At 33.4% G+C, this 24046-nt stretch overlaps 1 protein-coding gene across 1 annotated transcript; it reads right to left on the bottom strand.

Annotated features, from left to right (window-relative positions):
* Positions 1–85: 85 nt before the first annotated feature.
* Positions 86–19588, bottom strand: LOC134236275 (peroxisomal carnitine O-octanoyltransferase-like). The gene is made up of 15 exons (XM_062718458.1): positions 19453–19588; positions 14902–15026; positions 14199–14380; positions 13629–13756; positions 12771–12976; positions 9754–9867; positions 9436–9540; positions 8076–8159; positions 7790–7897; positions 6064–6194; positions 4751–4874; positions 3324–3402; positions 2348–2441; positions 1003–1122; positions 86–502 (listed from the first exon to the last, which is right to left on the bottom strand). Exons 1-15 carry the CDS (start codon positions 19586–19588, stop codon positions 367–369), a joined length of 1872 nt encoding a protein of 623 aa, XP_062574442.1. The 3' UTR covers positions 86–366.
* Between the last annotated feature and the right edge of the window lie 4458 nt (positions 19589–24046).

The raw sequence follows: 24046 nt of genomic DNA, 5'->3' as shown, positions 1-24046 counted from the left end.
TGTTTGAACAGTTCTCATTTATGGTGGCATATATTTACGCCATCCACATATTTCTGTCATCATAAGATATCAAGATTACTATCTCTGCATGTTCAGATAACTTGTTTGTTTTGTCGAGAAACACAAACTTCTATCTCGTCTATTCATAATAATCATTACTTAATATTACATAATATTACTGAAAAATGATATTCTTTAAACAGTTCAAAGCACTAATGATGTTTAAGAAGCCATTTAGCCATTTCCAGCTTAGAATTAGGTTTAAAGGTAACTTTAATTTCTCAATTGACTAAGATTGACTTATTATAAAATACCCAACAAAAAGTTTCAGATCTTGCCATTGTCTCTCAATGTTATTTAACAGTATCAAAGTTTAGCCGTCATTGGTGTATCTGATAACATCAATTCATCCAAGTCGTCCAAACATCCCTGAATTATTTGAGCAAATTTCTCTGAGCTGGTGATTTTACTAGTTCTCCATGTTGTTACTACCATCTCAATGCTGTAAATAACAGAGAAGAAAACAATCGTCAGAGTGTACTTTCACTTGTTGATATCCTTCCCCCGTCTGCCTAACAGTTTTCAAATGCAGTTGGCCCTCTGCATGTAGAATACTAGCTGCAATAATGTAGCCCTCACGAGCTCCCCTTTGTGTGGGCGGAGGGGGGGGGGGTATTAGATTTTAAAAATCGGAGAGGGATATATTTTTGCAGCTACTAGAATACCATCCTTATCTGGAATACCATAGATGCCCAGGTATGTCAAAGTGATTAGGAAGTTCCAACTATTTCATCTTTAATTCTTTACCCCTGATACATTGAATCCTTGAATATCCCAGTGTTTTTAAAAGCTTAAAAGATCTCTTTGCAGTTTTAAAAATGTTTTAGCAGATTCTTCAATACCATATAATTATCAATTGCAAAAACCATATTTGCTGCTTTATTTAGGATGCTACAAACAATAACTAAGAATTATTCTTCTTCCACCCCACGTGATACTTACTAGTTTTGTTCAATTTGATAGAAACATCCATATCCATCATTAGTCTTGGCAGCCATACCCCCAAACACTGAAGTGTACCCTGTTAAACTAGTGGATAACTCAAAATTTCCTCCCCCGCCACTGAAAAAAAAATCTTATCAACTGAGAATAGTGCATTCTAAGGCAGATTGTCCAGCCTTTTAGAGTTATGTCCAAGAACGATGTAGTTACGATATCGACACATTACTTTTTTATAGTTTACTATAATATTTATCTATTCTTGTGTGTTTATTACAATACCTTCTGTTTTAAAAAGTCTTCCTTACTGTCAATATCCACGATATCGTGCCGATATCGAATCATGATTGTTCAAAGAATTATAAAGAATTATGGTTTCCATCTATTATACTAGTATTGTGTTTTTAACATGTGTTACTTGAAAACTATATTTTATAAAACTTTCCCTGGTGTGTCGATATCGACGATATGGACTATATCGCTTCGATATCGAATCATGTTTGCTCTGCCCTATGTAAATACCGTCCCTGTTACTTTATATGTATATTTATGTTAAATTACTTTTACGAAGATTGTACCTGCCATCAATATCGTCGATATCGACGATATCGTATCGATATCGAATCCTTATTGTTTAAACATATTATTTTACGAACCTTCATCCTAATACAAAATCTTTATATTTAACATATCCCATGACAATATGTTCTGTGTTTCTTCATGCAACGCTTGTGCATATTTACTTTCTGATTAGTTTACTCTACTGTCGATATCGTCGATATCGACGATATCGTATCGATATCGAATCATGATTGTTAAAACATATTTAACAACTTTCACCCTCACCCAACATCTTACTCTAAGCCTAATCCAAAACAATAACAACCACTAACCCTTTACTTATCATAATTTAATTTCATATTCAGGCTAATAATGAATGGACTTGACATCTTTTGTGACCTTGTAAAATTATGTTCTACCTTATTGTGAAAACAAATTCTTCAAATAGGATCGATATCGATACGATATCGTCATGGTATTGTCGATATCGACGACATCGACATAGCACAAAGTCGCATATATGGTACCAAGTAAATATGTATTTCAAATTAATAGTGCCCTTTACAATCGATATCAATACGATATCGACATAATATTGTCGATATCGACATCGAATTCGTCCTTGGACATGTATGGCCTTTTAAAATTAGTGTTTCTACTTTTCTATAGGAAAAAGAGAAGTTAAGATAAAGGTCTTATTTACAAGTAGGATGAATAAAAACTGCATTTACCGAATCAATTTTTGAAATAGACACGAAGTTTAAAATCTATTTCGGGTTTGACTTGCCTTTTTGTGAACGATTTATCTTGGAACAGCAATGGTTTTGGTATGCCTAGTTCCTCGGCTATTGTTTCCAAACCAAGCAAATGTCTGTCACATCCTACATATGCATAAGAATTATCAACTCCCTGTTTGTGAAAATGATATTTTTTTTTAGAGTTATGACAACTTACAAATAGAAACAATAAATATCTGAGATGCTGAACTCTTTTACAGTGTGGAGACAGGAAAAAATTTAATAAATCTGTTGGTTAAACCATCTAAAATAATACACAGCTTGATTGCACTGACATATTATTTACTCTAAATAACCAACTTATTTTTAGCTCACCTCAACGAAGTTGGGGGAGCTTATGTAAAACCCTCGGCGTCGGTGTCGGTTCCAGGTAACTATGAGCTCTTTAATGACCAAACTTGCATGGATGATACATCTAATGATGCATTCTACCAGCCTGGCTTCGGATGCTGAATCTGACCTACATTTTTTGGATGAGTGAACAGGTTAAAGTTTTTGGTGCAGGATTCATTTCTAAGTAACTATGAGCGCTATGTTGTGCAAACCTGCATAGATGTTACATCTTAGGATGCACACTAATGTATTTACTTCGGATGCTGAATTCGACATACATTTTCCAGATAATGGACTAGATAAAAGTTATGGGTGCAGGTCTATTACCAAGAAACTATAAGGCTAATATTAACCAAACTTGCACAAATGATGCATCAAGTGATGAAATCTCTCAAACTTGCTTCAGATTCTGAATTTTAAATACATTTTCGTGATGAAGATTGAAGAACTAGTTTAAAGTTTTAACATAGGTCTATTCCAAAGTATGAGATCAAAATTGCATAAATTTAGCATTTTTGGACGTACACTCTTTGTTGGGTAATTGTGTGACTTCGCCTTACTTAAAGACAACATTCGTTGAGGTGAGCTCTGTAATCTCTGATAACCTATGTTTTTATACTGTTAAGGACATACCTTTCGATTCTTTTGCTTCATCCATTAACTTATTATGTTTGTTTGCTGCTTTCATATATGCAATCTTCCTCTCCTGAACCTAAAATGGTACTATATGTCATTAATCAAATGAAAATGGTACTTTAACAACCTAAAAATTTGTGTTTAGGTACAGTAAAACAACTCTGTCATTACATGAGAGTCACCTACAGTTTCCCTGCCTTTATACTGAAATTATTATATCCGTACAAAAATAGTGAAAAGTTCTCTTTGGGATTCAAAAAACGTTCTTCAAAACCAAGACTTCATGGTATGCAATTTCTTTATAACTGAGTTTAATTGTGATCATTTTGTCAAAATGAGTTATTGTATACAGGGAAATTTTCGATCCGTTTTATTATCGCCCCTTTTTGTATTAGGCACAAGTAGGCGAATTTAAGACGGGGTGAATTCAAAATAAAAAGGGTAATTTCTTGAACAAAACTGTGTTTCGGCGAAATTAAAACAGGGCAAAATTGTTTGCAAGTGTGAAAGGGCGAAAATAACACGGGATGAAAAAAGACCCCTGTATATAGTAGCAGCCGAAGTACTTATTCTATATCATTTTTAACCTGCAGGGTTATTATCAGATATCTTGAAGTTTAATTTGTGTGCCATCAAGTTTGAAATAATAAACAGTACACCTAAAAATGAAGCAAGCTAGATTGCATGAACATAGTTTCTCTCATTGTAATCCAGAGAGGAGAAGAATATTGTGTCTTTTCTCTGAGACACTGAAGTAAACTCTGCATTCTTTTGTTAGAAGAAGCTCTTGACTTCATTGCCAGTAAGATATACGGTGTGTCCCCGTTTTGCACACATTTAATATTGAGGTATAGATCAAAAGGTGTGAAATGTGTTTTGATAGCAATTAGTCTGATCTGCATCTGGGATTTATCTAGATTTACCTGTGCTTTATAAAAACTCTAAATATTTAAAATATATATTTTGAAATTTTTATTTGTCCAAATTGGACAAATATCCTTATTGAATTTTCACCCAGTTTTTCAGTTCATAAACAGTAACTTGTCCATTCAAATAATCTAAAATGTTTTTATAATGATGAAATTCAGGAATTGTTGGTACGGCATTCAAAATGTTGTTTAAACTATGAAATTAAGGAAATTTTTTCAATATATTTGAAGCTAAATCTTTCTGAGGATTTTCTTTCTCCGAATTCACAACTATGAGATAGATTATGGCAATGAAGTAATTATCTTACATGGAAAAATTCCCATTCTGCACATATTTTTTCAATACCTGAAATTCAAATGTGTGCAAAACGGGAACAAACCAGATTATCATCATATGGATCAAGCTTGTATTAAGAATAAGAACATACCGAAGCTTTAGCATTACACATTACCACCATCTAATAGATCTAGTCTGTAATAGGAACTGAAACTTACTGAAGCCTTCGGATCACACAAGACTTTGCAGAATTCTACGGCCTCTACAGTACATGTTCTTAAGGTTTCTGTTCGACCGTGGTAAAATCTTCTCGTGGTGGCAGGCTCATATGATGGGGCTAGTCTGCAAAAATAGTGAATAACATTGCCTCTACATAAACACATATTAAAGAAATGTGTTGCATATATATATTATTTAATTGGATAACTGGGATATATTTTTCAAAAAAAAAAAACTTTTTGCAAAAATGTTACCTTACATTTCAATATGGAATTGAAACATACCAAATATTTTTACAAGTAAAAATCTCTATATATATATATTTTGTAAAAATCTTTATTCATTAATATGGCTCCTACCTATATACATTGTCGGCCAAGGAATAAGCCCACTTTATACAAGTAAGGATTATTACACATTTTTAAATATTAAAATTTCTGCTTCTGTAGTTATTGAGAAAAATTACTGTGTGCATCTAAAACATAACTGTATTCTTAAGGTAATCCGATCCTCAGGTTTATAAAATTACCAGTTAAGTAATCAAAAATACTCATAAAAATATCTCTGAATCCACAAGGTTATGTAAATTTATCCACAGTATTTCTTGAAAGTTAAAGATCAAAGTTAATCATATTATATAGGGAAAATTGTCAAATCTCCAATATTTTTGCAGAAAAAGCGAATTAGAATATCAGCAATGCATTTTCTAATTGCAAATGGATCAACATATATATTTTAGGCTAAAAAGCAATAGGTATCCAGGCATTCAGAAAAGTTGTTATGATTTTTATACTTATTTGGTATTTTTTGTATTCTGTTTACGTCATGTATTCTATAATAACTAATGTAAAAGGCTTTTGCTATCATTGCAAGACACCATAAATCACTTATTATTTCATACCATGCTGATAAGCATTGATATCTAAGGCTGGATTCAAGAAAATCTTATTTCTCTAAAACTGTATTATTTTCTTTTCCTTTTATGGGGTACAAATGTCAACTTGTATAATACCTTTTACCAGACTTCCAAAAACCTTCAATCTTGTAAAGATGAATAAAATGAAAATTGTTGCATGAAAAAATTTCATTTTCAATATTCATTTTGATGCATTTCAAATTAAATATTAGTTTTTGGAGTTATCCTTCCTGGCTGAGGATCGGATATCCTTAAGGTTATTATTTATTACTGAGAGTACAAGAATTAGCTTAACTATCAAAGCATGATGCCAATCCTACAATTGAGAAATGTAAAATATTAAAAAATGCACACTGGGTATTAATCAATATAAATGTATAAAAAAAAATCTCTTACTTGTTGTGTATTTTGTAGTATGCATAATGCAGAGCTAGTTGTACATGCGTATCAGGGTGATATTTGTATTTCCGTAACTTTTTCTTCCCATATTTTGTATATTTAAGTGTTGTACTTGATAGAGTATTTGCCTATAAAAAAGAAAGTGAACTTGATATAAAATTGTTTACAACACAAAATTGGAGCAGAGCGAACACAGACCTCCAAAACATCAGAAGTGGGATCAGGTGCCATGGAGGATTAAGCATCCCCCTCCAACCAGTCACACCGGCCGTGTGCTCCTTGTCATATCGTGAAAATCGAAAGTAGACGGACAAATTCTGATAAAATGATAGTTGTTAAAAAATAAGCCACTTTCATAATAAAAATTTACCTGACGCTATGAACATTCAGAAAAAACCAATGGGCCTCATCGCTCACCTGAGAAGCTTTGACCATGATGTTCTTTACCAGATTTTCCCCTTGTAATACATATTGTGGCCCCATCCTACCCCACTGGTCATAATTTGGACAATTTAAAATCTACACTATCCCAGGAAGTTTCCAAATAAGTTTCAGCTTTTCTTGCCCAGTGGTTCTCTAAGAAGATTTTGAAAGATTTTTTCCTATATATCTCTATTAAAAACTTTGAATTTCTATTGTGGCCCCGCCCTACCCTACACTACCCCAGGATGCTTCAATATAAGTTTCATCTTTTCTGGCCCAGTGGTTCTTGAGAAGAGGATTTTTAAAGATTGTTCCTATATATTTCTATGTAAAACTCTGATTCACCATTGTGGCCCAGCCCTAGCCCCAGGGGTCATGATTTGAACAATTTAGAATCTACACTACCCCAGGATGCTTCCACATGAGTTTCAGCTTTTCTGGCCGAGTGGTTCTTGAGAAGATTTTTTAATGACCCCACCCTGTTTTTGTCTTTTCTTGATTATCTCCCCTTGTAAGGGGACTTGGCCCTTCATTTTAATAATTTTCATTCCCCTTCACCAAAGGATGCTTTGTACCAAGTTTGGTCAAAACTGGCTCAGTGGTTCAGACGGACAGACAGCTAGACAGCTAGACGGACGGACGGACGACAGACAAAATTTGATCAGAAAAGCTCATTTGAGCCTTCGGCTTAGGTGAGCTAAAAAATGGGGATAATAGTTTGTTTACAGTATTTTACTCAAAAGAATAAAAGAAATTAACAATATAAAACGAAATCATTTTTCTTTAAAATTTCTGCAGCAGATAGAGGTTCCATTTCCGATTCTATTTTCTACATCTAAGCCTCCTGTCAAAAGGAAGTGTTCTTCTCATTGTGTGATAAATACCTTTATACAATGTCTTATTACTGTGAAATCATAAATTTTCGTGGGAAGTTAGTTTTCGTTTTTTAAGATATTAATGTCCACCATGAAATGTAAAATGTCACATATATAACTACTCGACATTTCTTCATCCACGAAATCGAATCCCCACAAACCAAAAGTTTTTCCTTAAACCACAAAAATTTAACCACACGAAAATATGTGATGTTACAGTATTTGCTTTTATTATTCAGAATAGACATAGAATATAAGAGATGCTCTCAGACTGCTATCTTGGCAACAATTAATAACAATTAAAAATCATTTCTTTACTGTTTTTGGGATCCAAAGCTAAAAAACCCTACATTTTCCAATCTGTGTAGAACATGATTACATGTATAGAAAAAAGAAATGAGGACGTTGTGACTTGGTTTGCTTACATTAGCTAAGAAGAATTTCTCAGCAGCAAGAATGGCCTCAATAATGACACTGTCCACATGGAATTTTAATTCGGTTGGTTTTGGAAGGTCTCTAATTTCCACAGAACCCTACAAGAACAGCAAAATAAATGTTCAAACAGAAAAAAACACTTATTCTAACAAAAAAATCACACAATAATCAGATGAGTAGCTAGGATTTGCACGATTTATGTTACACCTACCTCATAATTCCAAAAATTTAGTAACAATGTTATCACCTGAATATTTTTTTCTATTAATTATTTACCTGCCATTTGCCCTTTGACCTTCTAATATTTAGGTCAACATAGTATAGACTAGTCACCATGACCATTCCATCGAAAGAAGCATGCTGAAAAAAAAAATATTTCTCTTACAGTGAAAACTCTGTAATCCATTATGGGTCAGGAGATTGTGTGTCGGAAAAGACTGGGTTTTAGATTAAAAATGTTGAGGATATTGAAAATAAATGTACGGAAATGTAAATAAAGCTCAGACTTTGCAATGACACAGACTGCACAGGTATATCAGATTAAGCTTTCTTTAAGGACAGATGATACAAACAAACGTTTGTAAAGAAAAAAAAGAAAATAACAACTTGGGTTATGTTTTAATGAGTAACATGAACAAGTTTCACCGTGTAGTTTTTAATTCTTTATTTAATTTTTCTTTTTAACAAAAATGGGATTTGAAATAAAAAAAATAATTGTATAGATTAATAAGGATGGTTTCAGAGAGGCAGAATTTTGAAAAATCGTAAAAGTTTTACAATTTCTTTATATTCTAGAAATTTATTATTTGCATCATTTCAATGAAATGAGTGGTAAGTAGGTGGGTAATTTTAATTTTCTAGAAATTTTCAACATTATATACTAGTATTGACAGAATAAGAAAATTATGGAATATCATTGAAACAAGAGATATTTGTGAAACAGAAGGGCAGAACTTTGTGAAGAGTGGCTTGATCGTACTTAAAACAGATCTTAACCTAGATATTTTTATGATAAATCTGTATACCAAATTTCATTTCAGTATGTGCAACCTCTGCCAAGAAAATGAAGGAAAACTGCAAATAATTGGAATTTTCCAAGTCCATCGAGCAATATTGACAGAATAAGAAAATCAAGGAATATCATTAAAACAAGAGATATTTGTGAAACAGAAGGGGTAGAACTTTGTGAAGAATTGCTCGATCATACCAAAAACAGAACTTGACGATAAATCTGTATACCAAATTTCATTTCAGGATGTGCAACCTATGCCAAGAAAATGAATGGAAACTTGGTGGACCGACAGACAGATTGACTGACCGACATACAGCAGCAAAGCAATATGCCCTCCCTTCTTCGAAGAGGGGCATTCAAAAAAATTGTTTCCTGGAGGTTAAAAAAGTTTTGAGTTGTTTCGGGTCATTTTTTTTTTGCAGTCGGTCGGGAGAGGGCAAACACATTTTTTAAAAGATGGCCTTTCTCCCCTAGAAAGTTTTCGTTTTCAATGTAGTTTTTTAATGATAACTGGTAATTCAGATTGGAAAAAAAGTTAGATGATTATATTTTGGAAAAAAGTTAGATGATTACGTCCACAAGAAATTTATTCATTAAAATGAAAAGGGGATTGTTGTATCATACATCACAGTTGCATGCACAAATCCCATTATTATAGAAGATATGGTTGACACATTTATCAAACCATCTGTCTCTGGAATTGGTCCCTCCCCCTGAGTAAGTAAATGCCTGAAAGACAAAACAGACTTAATCTCATGTACATGTACATGCAGGTGTAAGGCACTACAAATAAAATATTGCAAATTTTCAGAAATTACACTGCATTCCGAACCAAGAAAAATTCCTGCATTGTTTTTTTAGAAGCATATTCTTTCTCTAAATTAAAAATTATATTTCTTAAAGGTATAATTATAAGATTATAGAAAACATCCTTAGACTTGCCTCTGAATTGTCTTTTGGCTCAAAATCATCAAGTGCAATTGTAAATATACTGGTCTCAATTTTTTTTAGATTGTGAAAGTTCTCTGGATGCAAAGCACAAAGTCGACTTCTGGCCTGTAAATGGCACAATTTTTATTATATTTCTTACCCTATATCTGTTTCTATCGGTACATACTTAAAATGAAAAATAAAATGCATGTATTTAAATGTTGATCAACTATTCATTATCATGACACATATATATGAAAATAAGCAAGATCTTCTCTTGGATGATTATATTACAGTATACATGTTTGTGTTTATCCACCAAAACAAGCCTTATAATAAAAAAACCACCTAAAATAAAGATTGATTTGGCACGTACGAGGGGTGATCAAAACGTTAGCGAATTAAGTGAATAACTTCCATAAACGAAATTATATAGGGTTTCAGTGTTGAAATTTTTTAAAGTGGTCCTCTCCGATTTTATTGCGCATCTGCAACCGTTCTGCCCATGCTCGGATCACGTGATATAGGCGGTCACGTGACATGCTCCTTAGCTTTCTGTCACAGAAGCTTACAGATTTTTCCGACTCTTATATTTCTTATCATGCCGGTTATTTTTTTTTTGCCACGCCACAGCATGAAAAAAAATTACAATTATAATGTATCTTAAACAGTTAAAAGTGCAGGAAAATCATGTCAACCTTGATTTTAAGATTTCAATGATTTTTTACACACCTTAAAAAATTTGTTTATCCATCTCATGTGGTGTAGGCATTAATTATAACAAATATTGCCTTTTCCATACCTTGCCAAATGCCTATCATGTTGAACATATCAAAACCCAAGTCCTAATTAATTTTGGAAATAAAAGGCTGGCCATCAAATATAAACTGACCAACAGTTCTTTTATTCCCGAAGGAGACAATTAAGAGCATGCTCTGAAGTAATGAAAGAGACATGCAGCTGCCTTCTTTTTATTAATCTTTAACTCTGATATGTTTTATTGAAGTATCTACCATAAAACATTTTTAAAACGATATTTTTTTTTTAGATTTAATAATTATTGTTAATATGCAATTCACATGATATTCAACTATTTTTTTTAAGTTCAAATATTATGTAAAGTTTAATATGCAATATCAAATTAGTTATATCAAAATTCATTTTAAAACTTTGGCTATCCAAGAACATTTTTTCCAAAAGGCTTTCATTTGGCCCAATACTCAAGGGATATAGATAGCATGATTTTTAAAAACTCCTCACATTAATTTCTCTCTCTAACACATGCAATTTTCTGTTATCAAAATTCTTCTTGACCAGTGCTTGATAATTTTTTGGTGGAATTTCTCTAACATACATTACATTTGTTATAGATTGCTGTCAAGTATATATGCTAAAAAAATAAGTATTTTCTTCATTTTTCTAATAAGGTTAAATAGTTTTACATTTTTTTGAATGTGTATAACTTTAAAAAAAGACATTTCTTTTTTAAAAATTCCACTTAAATTAAAGGTCACAGTGACCTTGAAATAGGTCAACACACCTTTTTTGATGATTCTAAGTGTAATAGTTTTCATGTAGACGTTTTTCCATTTTTATAACTTTTTAATTATGACGTCACACAAAGTTTGATAACTCTAGGCCTTATAAAGTTATGAGCCCATTACATATGCTATTTATAGGATATGTGTTTGACACTGTGTGTGCCAAATTTTATGGGTAGATAATGATATCCTTTTCCAGTTTTGTAGCAATGACCATCAAAACCCAAGTCCTCTGTCTTTGAATTTTTTGATAAAGTATGGGTCCTTCTTTTTATCATATCTGATATGTTTAAAGTCTCCAAAGTAAAATATATTTTAGGGATTTAATAATTATATTATTGTTAAGGCTTCACAATGGCAATTTGTTATATCAATATTTTTTGAAAGTATATTTTGGGATAAAGTGTAACTCAAAATCGCAAAGAAAATTGTGCTAATCGGTTTTAAGTTGACCTTTTTGCACTTAAATTTCATCTCTTTGGTTAATTACTTTAACCCTTATTATATTTGATTAGATGTATCAAAAATACACACAAAATAGTTTGATTTATATATTTCAAATTAATGTAAATTATTGTCGGTTTTTGCACTAAAAAGAACATATTTGTTAAAAAACTTAATAGACATTAAAAATTTTCTTATATCAAACTTTTTCTTTGATTCTGTATCATAGTTTAAAATAATGAAAAACTATTTTTAAAAATATTATTTTCATGGTGTAAATTTGACAGAAAAGTCTTTGAGGGAAGGTGTAAAACAAGCTAAAAATTAAATTCAGACCTATATTAAATATTTTTAGCAATAAAATTGTTATAATAATAAATTTCCAAATTAAATTTTATAAATGTGCTTTGCAGAATTTTCTGCTCTTAATCAAAAATGTCTATAAATCTTGCTTCTTTGTAGATTTTTGAGATAAATGAAAAAATTTACATTGTTGAAATTTTATAAAAATTTTTTTAAAAGTAAAAGCTCTCAGTAATTTAACTAATATTAGAGAATTCAACAATATTTTTCTAACTGAAAGTTGGGTAATATCAAATTGCTTAACAAAATAATTGACTGCTCAACATAAAAACATGATTTTTAAAAATTACCCCTTGGCCTAAAACAATCAATTAAAAAACTTCTAGCAAGTTTTTTGAGAAACCGTATACAAATTATTATAAGCTTCTGCAAAGGAATTTCAGTTTTAATAGTTTTGTTAAACACTAAATTTTTTATCCTATGTGCACTGCAGTAATTTCTTTTCTTTGAAAATTAATTTTAAGAAAATCAAGTTCAGTTTTATTTTTTCCGACTAACCGATTACAAATTTTCTACCGAGTAATTGCTTAGCCGGTTACAAATTGCCATCCCTAATATTAATTTAAAATCAAACTGTATTAATTACAGAGTCTGACATGAAATGCCCCTCTTTATTGAAAGTATTGTTACGGATATGAAATATATCCCTTGAATTTACGGAAAGTAGGGTTTTCAACAAACCTCTGCCCATTTCTTCCTTGTTTCTCCTGTGAGAGCCCCTAGTCCTATGCCTGGGGGTTCTCTATCACATCGGTCTTTAATCAAGGTCAGCTGATGCTGTATCTCCGGGGGTCGGAGTGGTTCCTCATTCTGATCCACAACATCGAAACAGAAGAATCTCCCCTTGTACAGCACCACAGCATGAAGGGGGGTAGGACCCTCGGATTCTGTTTACAAAATATCAATGATACAACTCTTTTCTTTGCTTATATACTCTTGATAATAAATGGTTGGTTGTAAGGCTGGGATGATATATCGAGATATCGATAATATCGATGCTGTGTGAGGACGATACGCATATCGATACATATGAACAAATATCGAAATATCGCAAAACAATTCTGACTTTGAATAAATTATTCCTATTTTCAAAGAAATGATTTGTTTATTTCAGTGCAAAAAAATTTTTCTAACTATAATGAAAAATAATATTATACATATCGTATCGTAGCTCATCTATCGTGATACGTATCGATATAGAAAAGGTTGTAGTCTCAGCCCTAGTGTGTGGTTAATCTTCTGTAGGTATTCCACGAAAATTTATACTGATTGTAGGATAACGCATGCACAAAGTTTAAAATGAGAATACATATAACAGATAGAACTCATGAAATGGCAAATCCCCCTAGTATTGGGTGATTACATAAGAATTCTATTGACAGTTATGGAAAACCTTACCTGAGATTTCTATGCAAACGAAAAATATATTATATTACACATCAACAAAATTTCGAAACCCATGTAGACCTATTTTATGCTGTTTTCCCCATATTTTAGTGTGAGTATGGACAAGATGGTAGTCCAGGCTAAATACTTTACCTGTCTTGAAGTGAGAAATCAGTTGATCTCTGAAGACACCTGGTATTCTACAGGTGGAGAAGGCCCGCCTAAACTGGTTCATACAGAGTTTTCTCCCTTTATTGTCTACATCCACCTTAAGAGTCTCCCTGCGAAAACAAAGTTTGATTACTATTAATATATACATGTATACTTTAGATCTGAATTTAAATAAGTAATATTATTAATTTTATGTACCAGCTACTATGTGGGGCATCTATAAATACAGCATGTATATGTTGCATTGTGTATGATATTGTAAGAAATATAAGCCATTGCTTGGTATGAAAACAAACAAGGCAACACAGAAAAAATTACAGTGTGATGTTGATAAAAAAAAATCAATGATGTCAATTAAGCCATTTTCTAGCTCTCAAATGTGTGTGTAAATTTAATGCTCAATGTAAGGAATCAGAAAATGGCTGAAAAAGTAATGAATAGCGTAAAATAATTTCATGTTTGATATCTACATAATAATGCATGGACTTTAGAGAAATCATTTAGCATCATTTTGCACATCAGCATACTTCTTGTAACATAGCAATGTGTTACCTTTTGATGAGCTGCCAGAACTTGGTGTCGTAGTGGAGTACGATTCCCGCCCTCTCTAACTGAGTCCCTGGCTTGGGGGTCCAGTAATGATTGTAATAGGGGCCCAATCCAATCAGATTGATGAACGGGGCCAGTGGGATTCCTACTTCTAGGTACCTTTTTTCTTCCCACCATTTCTCTAACTGGAATAAAAACAAGAACATGACGGACGTGAAATGTCTTTAAAAGAAATATATAATGAAAGGAGTAATTGTATCTCTTTTGATATCTTGAAAAGTTAAGGCGAAGGCAAAGGTTTGTTATTAAAACTATTTTGTGCAATCTTTTCGATCTTTATAGCTCTATCAGAGCCTCTCTTGAATCTTTTCTCAAAATAAATGAGTACACTTATAAGCTGGTACTAGTGGGCTAACACTTTACATGCTTATCTTGATTGGCGGAGGTCTGGACTGACATGCCACAGATCCTAGATTTAAAGCCAATTTGAGGCAAAATTTTGTCTCTGACACATATTACACATTAAATATACTTCGGTTTGCAGTAAAGTTCAAATTAGGTTTTCAGAAATTAAACACCATTGGAGTGTACAAAGTACCAATCATAAAAGTCATGTTTTAATGTTTTAAAATAATCTGGTAAATAAATAAATGCACAATAACCTTGAGAGCCTTGGAACAGTTTATCAGGTGACTTGTACACCTACCCAGTTTCTCTCATTCTGAGCTTTCTCTGCTAACTTTTTGTGAAGCTCCTTTCCAACACCAGAGGCAAACTGTTGAGCAATGAATTCTGTGTGTTTATACTCCTCATCTGTGACGTGTAGTTTTACTTAAATAAAAATAAATGATTAAAGAATTCTCCATATATCTCTATACTGTATGATTGAGATCTGTAACCAGTATCCCACTTGACTTCAGATATCTCCAGTGTGATTGAGATATGTAACTATATTGTGGTGAATGATTAATCATAGTTTCAATATAATTTATATCATATTTTGACCCATTTGGGGATGTGATTGATTGATTGATTGTATGTTGTTTTACGTCCGATTCGAGAATTTTTCACTGATATAGAGATATAGAGATGTGAAGGGCTTCAAATTTTAACCTATACTCGGCACTAAGGGCCATTTAGCAGTGAGGGATCTTTATCGTGCCAACGCCTGTTGTGACACGGGGTCTCGGTTTTTAAGGCCTCATCCGAAGGACCCGCACTTCAAAGTGCGAGCGCATAGCGAAGGCATAGTTGCTACCCATTTTTTATCGACTTATGTGAGTTGCTGCCGAGATTCGAACTGACGACCTCCCGATCACGGAGCGAGCGCGCTACTGACAGAGTTACCGTGAACGGTCATGGAGATGTGGATTCGGTAGGAATTCTTTGGACATGATGCGCAAAAGAAGGCTTCATTGTTACACGAGGCAGAGATAAACGTAAGGAATATTTTCTACATTCGCTTGAAGTTTCCGAACCGATTGACCAAGAAAACGTGCATGGCGTCGCTTTAGCGACATTGATAAACAATTTACTCCTCTGGTAACTCACACGTTTGAAAGATCATAATTTTGTGCTAGGCACACATGGCGACAGAAACTGTAGAACAATTTATCACTAGGCGGATGCAGAAAGCTGTTTATTGTATCTTTCGGGAAATTGATGAAAGTATACGTGATCAAGTGATAGAGACGTGCCTCTCAAAGACTGAGAGGGAAACTGTTAGAGAAAAAATAATGTGACACTTAAAGGACTGAGAGAAATATCACAGATTTTGGAAGCAGCAGTGAAAAACGGCAGTGACTATTGCACACAAACCAGAGCAAGAAACAATTAACAAAGTGAGTGGATACAAACATAAACATGATTCTAAACAGCAGGATAAACAAGAAAAAAAAATGTTTCGCATATGTGATCACCGATCTCAAATGTCCAGCATGATGACAGTGTCGGAAATGTTATATGGAAGGACATTTTGAAGTAGGTTGCAAGACAAAGTGGCACAAAACCAAGAACAGTCCAAAACATTGAAACTTCAGAAGTAGAACATGGTGATGAGGAGAACTTATGTGTTTACTATACAGAACCGAAATTGTGTAAAGAATAACTTAAGTGTTAGTGTTGGTGGTATTTATGCAAAAGTGATCATCGACTCAGGAGCCTCAGTGAACGTTTGACAGACACTTATGGGAACAACTTAAGGTAGGATTCTTCTCATATTTCTTGTATTTAAAAAATTATGAAATTTTTACAGAATCAAGAAGACAATATCACTAAGTTATGGTATCATCAGTGAGATTAAATTTGACCGTTTTATATTAGAGACAACGTCAGGTCAAGGTCATTACCTTTTCCCTGGACATTAAGAATAAAAAATTACAGTTGCCAATCATGCGATCCCTACATGTATTTAAAAAGATTCAATGTTTTCTTTTCGCATAGAAAGATATTACCAAATGGGGCCTAATTAGATGATATTACCAAAATGACATAAATAATTTATGTAAAATGGATATTGATTAATCCGATTTTTCTCTACTTATCTTAAATTTTGGGATATATTAGTTATAATTTATATGCTTCTTATATTTAAATATTTCTCATTCTAATATATAGTAAACTTTTGATGTTAATGTTGTGGTACATGGAGCAACAAAACATGGTATCGGAACAGCAGACAGCAAAGTTCCATTATTAGGAATGCCAGGACACCACAGTCTGAAGTGCGCAGTTTCTTTGGACTAGTCAATTTTGCAGGCAGATTCATTCCAAACCTGTCCACCATAGCAGAACCTTTAAACAGACTCTTGCGTAAAGGACAGTCATTTACATGGGGACAAGGACAAAATGAAGCATTTAATATTGACACTACTTTGATGTTAATGCTTTGATGTTAATGCCAAAACACAAGTTCTTGCAAATGCACGTCCGGTCGGACTAACAACAAGGTAAACGTAAGATTATCTCTTATGCAAGTAGATACTTAAAGGATGTTGAACGCAGATACACATAAACCGAGAAGGAAGAACTCAGTTTAGTGTAAGCTGTGAGCGGTATCACATGTACTTGATGGGGAAGACTTTTAAGTCGTAAACAGACCATAATTAAGCCACTTTAGTTCATTTTCTTGCCGAAATCGAAACCATGTGCACGTGTAGAAAGATGGGTGTCAAGGATGCAGAACTACAGTCATACAGTTCATCATATTCCGGATAAATAAAACATAGCATATTCATCGTCAAGGATGTCAGCAGATGCATCGAGTCTGAAGATGAGTGATACAGAGGAATACTTACACTTTGTGATTGAAAAACTGTTCCACTCGCAATGACTGTATCCGACTTTGAGAGAGCATCATTGGAGGATGAAAATCTCAAGAACAACTTGAGAGAATGCTTAAAAACAGGGAAATGGTATCAATTACAGTACTAAGACTATTTGACAGTAAAATCAGTATTGTGTATTGTTGGACGTCTGATACTATGAGGGAGAAGGATTGTCATACCTAAATCATTACGTTACAACTAATAAACTAGCACTGGGTCATGAAGGATTGATTGATTGTGTATTGTTTAACGGCCCTTTCGAAAATGTTTCCCTCAAATGGAAACGCTACCACTTGCCGGTGGAGAGCTGCATATTTTGTGCTATGCTCGGCAATAAGGGCCATTGAGCAGGGAGGGATCTTTTTCGTGCCAGTACCTGAGGAAAACAGCCAGTACTGCGACATGTGACCTCGGTTTATACGGTCTCCACGTTCCACAGTGGGATTCAAACCCGCGACGAAAGGATCATTTCTTTACTTCGCGACTCTAGAACCACTGTGTCACGCGAGCGACGGTTTATGCGGGACATCTTGGAATTGTCATCATAAAGCAGCATTTTTTTTTTTTTGCGATTCCAGGTTCGGTGGCCTAAAATGGACCAAGACATTGAAAAGTTGAACAAATCTTGTTGTGGTCGTCAGCTAGTTTTATTACCTGAAAAAGTGGAACCAATTGCAATTCACAGAACAAAACTATCATCACGACCATGGGATCATTTAGCGGCTGATTTTCTAAGGCCGTTGCCATCCGGAGACTTCATTTTTTTTCTTATCGTTGATTATTATTCCAGAAGGATTGATTTGGCTGTCATGAAATCTACAGCAGCGGAGAAAATGGTGGATGTGTTGGCAAAGATTTTTAGTACACATGGGTACCTGCTTTAATTAGACAACGGACCACAATTTCTTAGTGGATATTTTAAAACATACTGTGAAATAAATTGAATCATTCATAGGAAGATCACCCCGATGTGGTCACAGGCCAATGGAGAAATTAAGAATCAGAACAGATCAATTATGAAGAGATCGAATATTGCACAAGCAGAAAAGAAAGATTTGGTATCTGAACTTCAGATTTAAGTGCTGGTGTATCGCTCCTCACAACATACAACAACAGGAGTGAGTCCGACTGAGTTGTTCCGCCGAGTTATTCGTACAAAATTACCAGATACCCACCTAGCTCTTACACTAACCATATCCTTAACCCTAACCCTTGCAGCTTGAGCCTAACCCTAATCCTGGCCCTAACCTTAACCCCTACTCCAACCCTAACCCTAATGCATCCCTTTTACCCTTGCAGATTAACCCTAACCCTGACCTAACCTTAGCAGGCTAACCCTAACCTTAACTCTAGCTCTAAACCTAACCCTAACCCTAACTCTAACCCTAACCCTAATGCTTACCCACATGTATAGTTACTAGTATACAGATTACAATTTAAGTTAGAGATAGTCTAAGGTACATGTATGAAGAGAAGAAGGCTAAAGGGAAGATGTACTCTGATGATAAGAGAGGAGCTACATTTAGTGACATAAAACATTGCTTTGATGAATAAAAAGGAAAAACAATATTCTGCGATATACTATAGTGATCCCTTCAAAGTTGTCGAGAAACATGGAAATGGTGTTGTGTTAGAATCCAAGGCGGGGGTTCATTACTAACAAACGAAATGTGTCTCATTTGAAAGTTTAATTCCAAGGAATCTGTGAAAGTATCATATGATAATGTGAATAAAAATGTGTCTAGTAAAAATTTCAATCAAAGTGAAGATTTGTGCTAAGAAAATCCAGTTGCTAGTAAAATTGTGAACGATAATTAATATAAAAAGGTGATTTCGGATGATGTTTACGAAACGTCATCGGGAAATTCTTCTGCAAACTATAAATATTTTTGAAATGTGTGATTAAGATATGTATGTAACCCCCATCTTACCTGATTCCAGATATCTCTGTAATGTATGATTGAGATCTGGCAAAGGAAGAGAGGGCAGCTGTGACTCTGATCCAAATGTCTTCTCGTCCTCTGAGGAAAACAGCAAGTCTGGATCTGGGATGTTTTGGTCATCCATGATTGAATCTCAACTGCAAACGTATGATTACAGTATTCTAATATATATTAAAGCACAAAGACCCCCTGTTTTATGGTTGAATGTTGATTTTATTGCATTGGGTGTTCTTTTATGTCTTTAAAAGTGTTGATTGAAATATTAACAGACAGATTGATCAGACCTGTGCAGATATTCACTACTTCTGGTCTGTTCGGTTTCTTAAATATAACCCAATTAAGGCATTAAATTACCATGTACATAAAAAACTGCAAATTTCAGTTGATTTTAGTTTTAATCATCAAATTAAGATAGGAAATAAATAACACACAATAACTAAATACACTATCCTCACACGGGACTACAAAAACAGCTGAATTTAAAAAGTTAAAAGAGGGCTAAGCCTACTTTCGCTTTCAGCATGTTTAGGCATAAAGACTAAGTTTTCATAATATAAAGTGGAATGCATTTCCCTTTATCTGAATGCTTTGCTTGAAAAATAATTAGTATACTTATGAAGATTCAATTATCGACCACTATATTCATCCCTCTGACAACCAAGTCAAAGTTGAACCATACTCCGTTACAGTTCTTGAACTCAAAATCTACAACTTTCATTTTAAAATGAAAGAAAAAAAAACCAAGTCGTTCTCTAGAATGTCGTTTGGGGAAAAATGGAGCAGTTATTTAACGAGATGCATTTAATCTTGCTTGTCCAGTGTGGCCCAAATCTACCCCTGGGGAACATGTGTTGAACAAACTTGAATCTATAGTACCTGAGCTAGGATGATTCCACATGCATGAGTTTTGCGTCTTTCCTAGTCTTAGGCTAGTGGTTCTTGAGGAGATATATTTTTAAAAGATGCCATTAATTTTTCACTAATTCGTAATTATCTCCCTGTGGAAGAGGGTGTGACTCTTCATTTGAACAAACTTATATCCCCTTCACCCAAGGATACTTTGTGACAAGTTTGGTTGAAATCTAGAGAAGTCAAAAATGTGAAAATTTACAGACGGACATACATACACACGAGAGATACATTGGTTTTAACCAGAATATACCAGTATTCTGGGGGTTATTTCTTTAATGTGGTATTAACAATAACATGGTTGGTATATCTCCAAATAAGTACATAAAATATCAGACCAACAAACTAATTTCATGGGAATGCCCTAATTGCAGTGTTACACAATCTTTTTTTTCCTTTACCCACTGGAAACACATAATCAATTTGACTCATTGTCTGATATATCAACATCATCAGACCCTTCAACAACAGACTTAACAAATAAGGCATCAAATACACCACTAGCAATTAAGCAATTAGTTGGACGGAAACAAAAATGCTAAAATAAAGCTAGACAAACCATGCAAAAAGGAGGAAGACTGGGAAAACTTTGGAGAACTACGCAGGCAAGCGAAAGCAGAACTAGAGAAAGGACATCAAGAATACATTAGGAACCTGTTGAACACAACAATAGATGTGACCAATAGTGACAAAAACTCAAGTTTGAAAGCTGCAATCAGCAAGAGATTTTGATCACATGTCAGAAATGCCAAGAAGGATAATATTGGTCCACACTTAAGGTAAACAATACAAGTTTAGAAAGCAGCAAACAGAAAGCTGAGCCATTAAACAACCAATTTGAATCAGTTTTCACAGTGGAAGATCTCCAATCAACACCAGACCTTGAAACACCAGTAGCACCAGTCATTGGAAATTTACACATCAGCAAAGAAGGAGTTGCTCCAGAGTATTAATGTAGCAAAGGCTAGTGGTCCAGTCCAAACATCCTGTCGGATCCTAAAGAAGCTGCAAAGGAGATCGGTCCATACTTGACATTCCTATTTAAGAAAACAACTCATACAAAGAATGTACCTGGTGATTGGAAGACAGCGAACATCATAGCTCTTTGTAAAAAAGGGAGACAAAAGTAAACCGGAAAACTATCGTCCATTTTCATTGACATCAGTTCCCTGCAAAAATAATGGAACATATTCATATTCAAGCACATTATGAAACATCTTGAAAAACATTATATACCCATGATACTAGTGGTATTTCAGCATGGATTCAGACCAGGCTTGGGGTAATGCTAATTGAAATGGTAATGCATTGCAATGCATTACATGAACTTGTAATGGTCATGGAAATTATTGTTTTAGATATTTTTATTGATTGGTTGATTGATTTTTTGCAAATGAAAAAAAAAATTGAATAAAAAAGTTAATCTATCTAATAAATAAAATTTCTGTATCTATTTAAATAAACTTTTTATTATGTTGAGTATACTTACCTTCCTTAAGTTTTCAAACTTATCTTCGATAAGATTTATTGCAAAGAATTATAAAAAAAACCAGACAGTTTTAAAAAATCTTTAAAAAAAAATCGCGTATAAGGTACACTAATTAATGTAAACTGATAATTACCACCTTTTGAATAGCTAGAGTGTCATTAAAAACACAAGATGCCTCTGGGTTATCTAACAGTTAAAACAATGCATTGTTTGGAGAAGTGCTGCAAATTACCAGTCCCTTTCTCCTGACTGTGTTTGTAAAACATTAATTGAGCTGGTCTAGTTCGAACAGACCACGAAAAATCTATTGTATCAAAGAAAATAAAAAACATGCAGGCATACTGTGCTTAGCAGTGCAAAATGTACATACTAGCTGTCTATCTTTTTACAACTTTGTCAAATTCCATTTATTTTTTTCACAAGGAACTAGATCAAAATAGCATATATGCTTTATTATTAGATAATCTGGGCAGGGGTTAAAGTGCCCCAAAAAGTTAAATTGCTTTTTGACATCAATAGTTACTCAAAAAGTGGATATTGTACATGTTTTATATTACTGACAATTTAAAAGTTTGAACTTTCTAAATTTACGTTATTGACAGTGTAATATATATAAGTACTTGAAATCAAATTTGAATTGTCATTTATCATATTTAATTTTGAAGGGGGTTGATGCATATTATGAAAAAAAATTGCAAAGTTTTGTATAAATTTCTATTTTTAAAAACCTTCAAAAGTGATGGTAATGCATTACTTTACTAATTAAAGTAATGGTAATGTAATGCACCACTTTAAGAAAATAGAGTAATGGTAATGGTAATTTAAAGCCCAAATTGTTGAAGTAAAGGTAATATAATGCATTACTTTACAATGTAATTCGCCCCAAGCCTGATTCAGACAAAAAAGATCATGTGAATCACAACTTATTATAACAGTAGAAGAAATCTCTCTCAACCTAGATCAAAAACAGCAGGTTAGACCTCCTGATATAAGACTTTCACAAGGCTTTTCATACAGTGTCTCATAAAAAACTCCTTCTAAGACTGGACTATTATGGCATCAGTGGTAAAATCAACAGTTGGATAGAGTCATGACTTGTAACAAGGCAACAGAGGGTACTTGTAGATGGTGAGGAATCTTCATCAGTCCATGTGAAGTCTGGAGTCCCTCAGGGTACAGTCCTTTGCCCCCTGATGTTTTTGTTATACATTAATGACATTGGTAATAACATCACCTCAACTATCCGACTGATTGTTTATGACAGTTTATTATATCTTGCTGTATCTTCCAAGAGTGGTTGTGAAACGTCGCAGAAAGACCTAACATCTCTTATACAATGGTCATAAATATAGCAAATGGTTTTTAATGCCACCAAATACAGGAATAACTTTCTTCAAATCTTCAAAAACCGAAACATCATAGACTTCCCTCATCATATGATAAAACATGTTCTGGATAAAGTAGACCATAATCCATATCTTGGATCGGAGTTGAGATTAACACTCTCATGGGACCATCACATAAAGAATGTAACCAAAAAAGCAACAAGCTCATTTGGATTTGTCAGGAGAAATCTAGGGAGATTCCCAAATGAAATATGTCAAGCATACTTGGCACTATAAGTGAGACCTCATCTGGAATATGGAAGCAGTATTTGGGATCCGTATCCAACAGGACGAAATAAATATACATTTACGTCCTTTCTGCCTGATTTAAAGCAACATACCATATCTTGAAAGATAAAAACAACTGCAAAAATAAAATATTAAGAAGCTTTATTTTGGACTCTGCATTGATGTGTGCACAGTTTAATTTCAAGTACATTACTACATGTGCTAAATACCTCTATCTATCCATGTATATGTTTTCAACTTGATTCTTTTAATTGCCAAGTACAAAAATTCTAAATTTTATATATATATATATATATATATATATATATATATATATATATATATATATATATATATATATATTTCATTTTTAATTACTTTTCAAGATAAAAAAGTTCATGGAAAGCGGAAAGATTTTAGTAAATTAAACCTTTCAAGGAAAAATTATCATTGAAATTCTTGGCTTAAAAACTTTGCATTTCTGAAAGACTAGACCATAATTAACATTAATGAGCATTGACTCCTAATGACTTAGAGATTCAATCTAGATATACAATATATTTCATGCCAT

This window comes from Saccostrea cucullata, unplaced genomic scaffold (genome assembly GCF_032062105.1).
Source record: "Saccostrea cucullata isolate Sc308-1 unplaced genomic scaffold, CSIRO_AGI_Scuc_v1 ctg87, whole genome shotgun sequence".
NCBI lineage: Eukaryota > Metazoa > Mollusca > Bivalvia > Ostreida > Ostreidae > Saccostrea > Saccostrea cuccullata.
This window is presented reverse-complemented; position numbering and strand designations above follow the sequence as displayed.

What these genes read in the sequence shown, in the direction of transcription:
- LOC134236275 (XM_062718458.1), bottom strand. Translation starts at nt 19,588, where the DNA reads ATGGATGACCAAAACATCCCAGATCCAGACTTGCTGTTTTCCTCAGAG. An exon ending in CTCAGAATGAGAGAAACTGG is followed by an intron (nt 14,381 to 14,901) that starts GTAGGTGTACAA and finishes TTTTTATTCCAG; the next exon opens with TTAGAGAAATGGTGGGAAGA. An exon ending in GATAAATCGTTCACAAAAAG is followed by an intron (nt 1,123 to 2,347) that starts GCAAGTCAAACC and finishes TTTTTTTTTCAG; the next exon opens with TGGCGGGGGAGGAAATTTTG.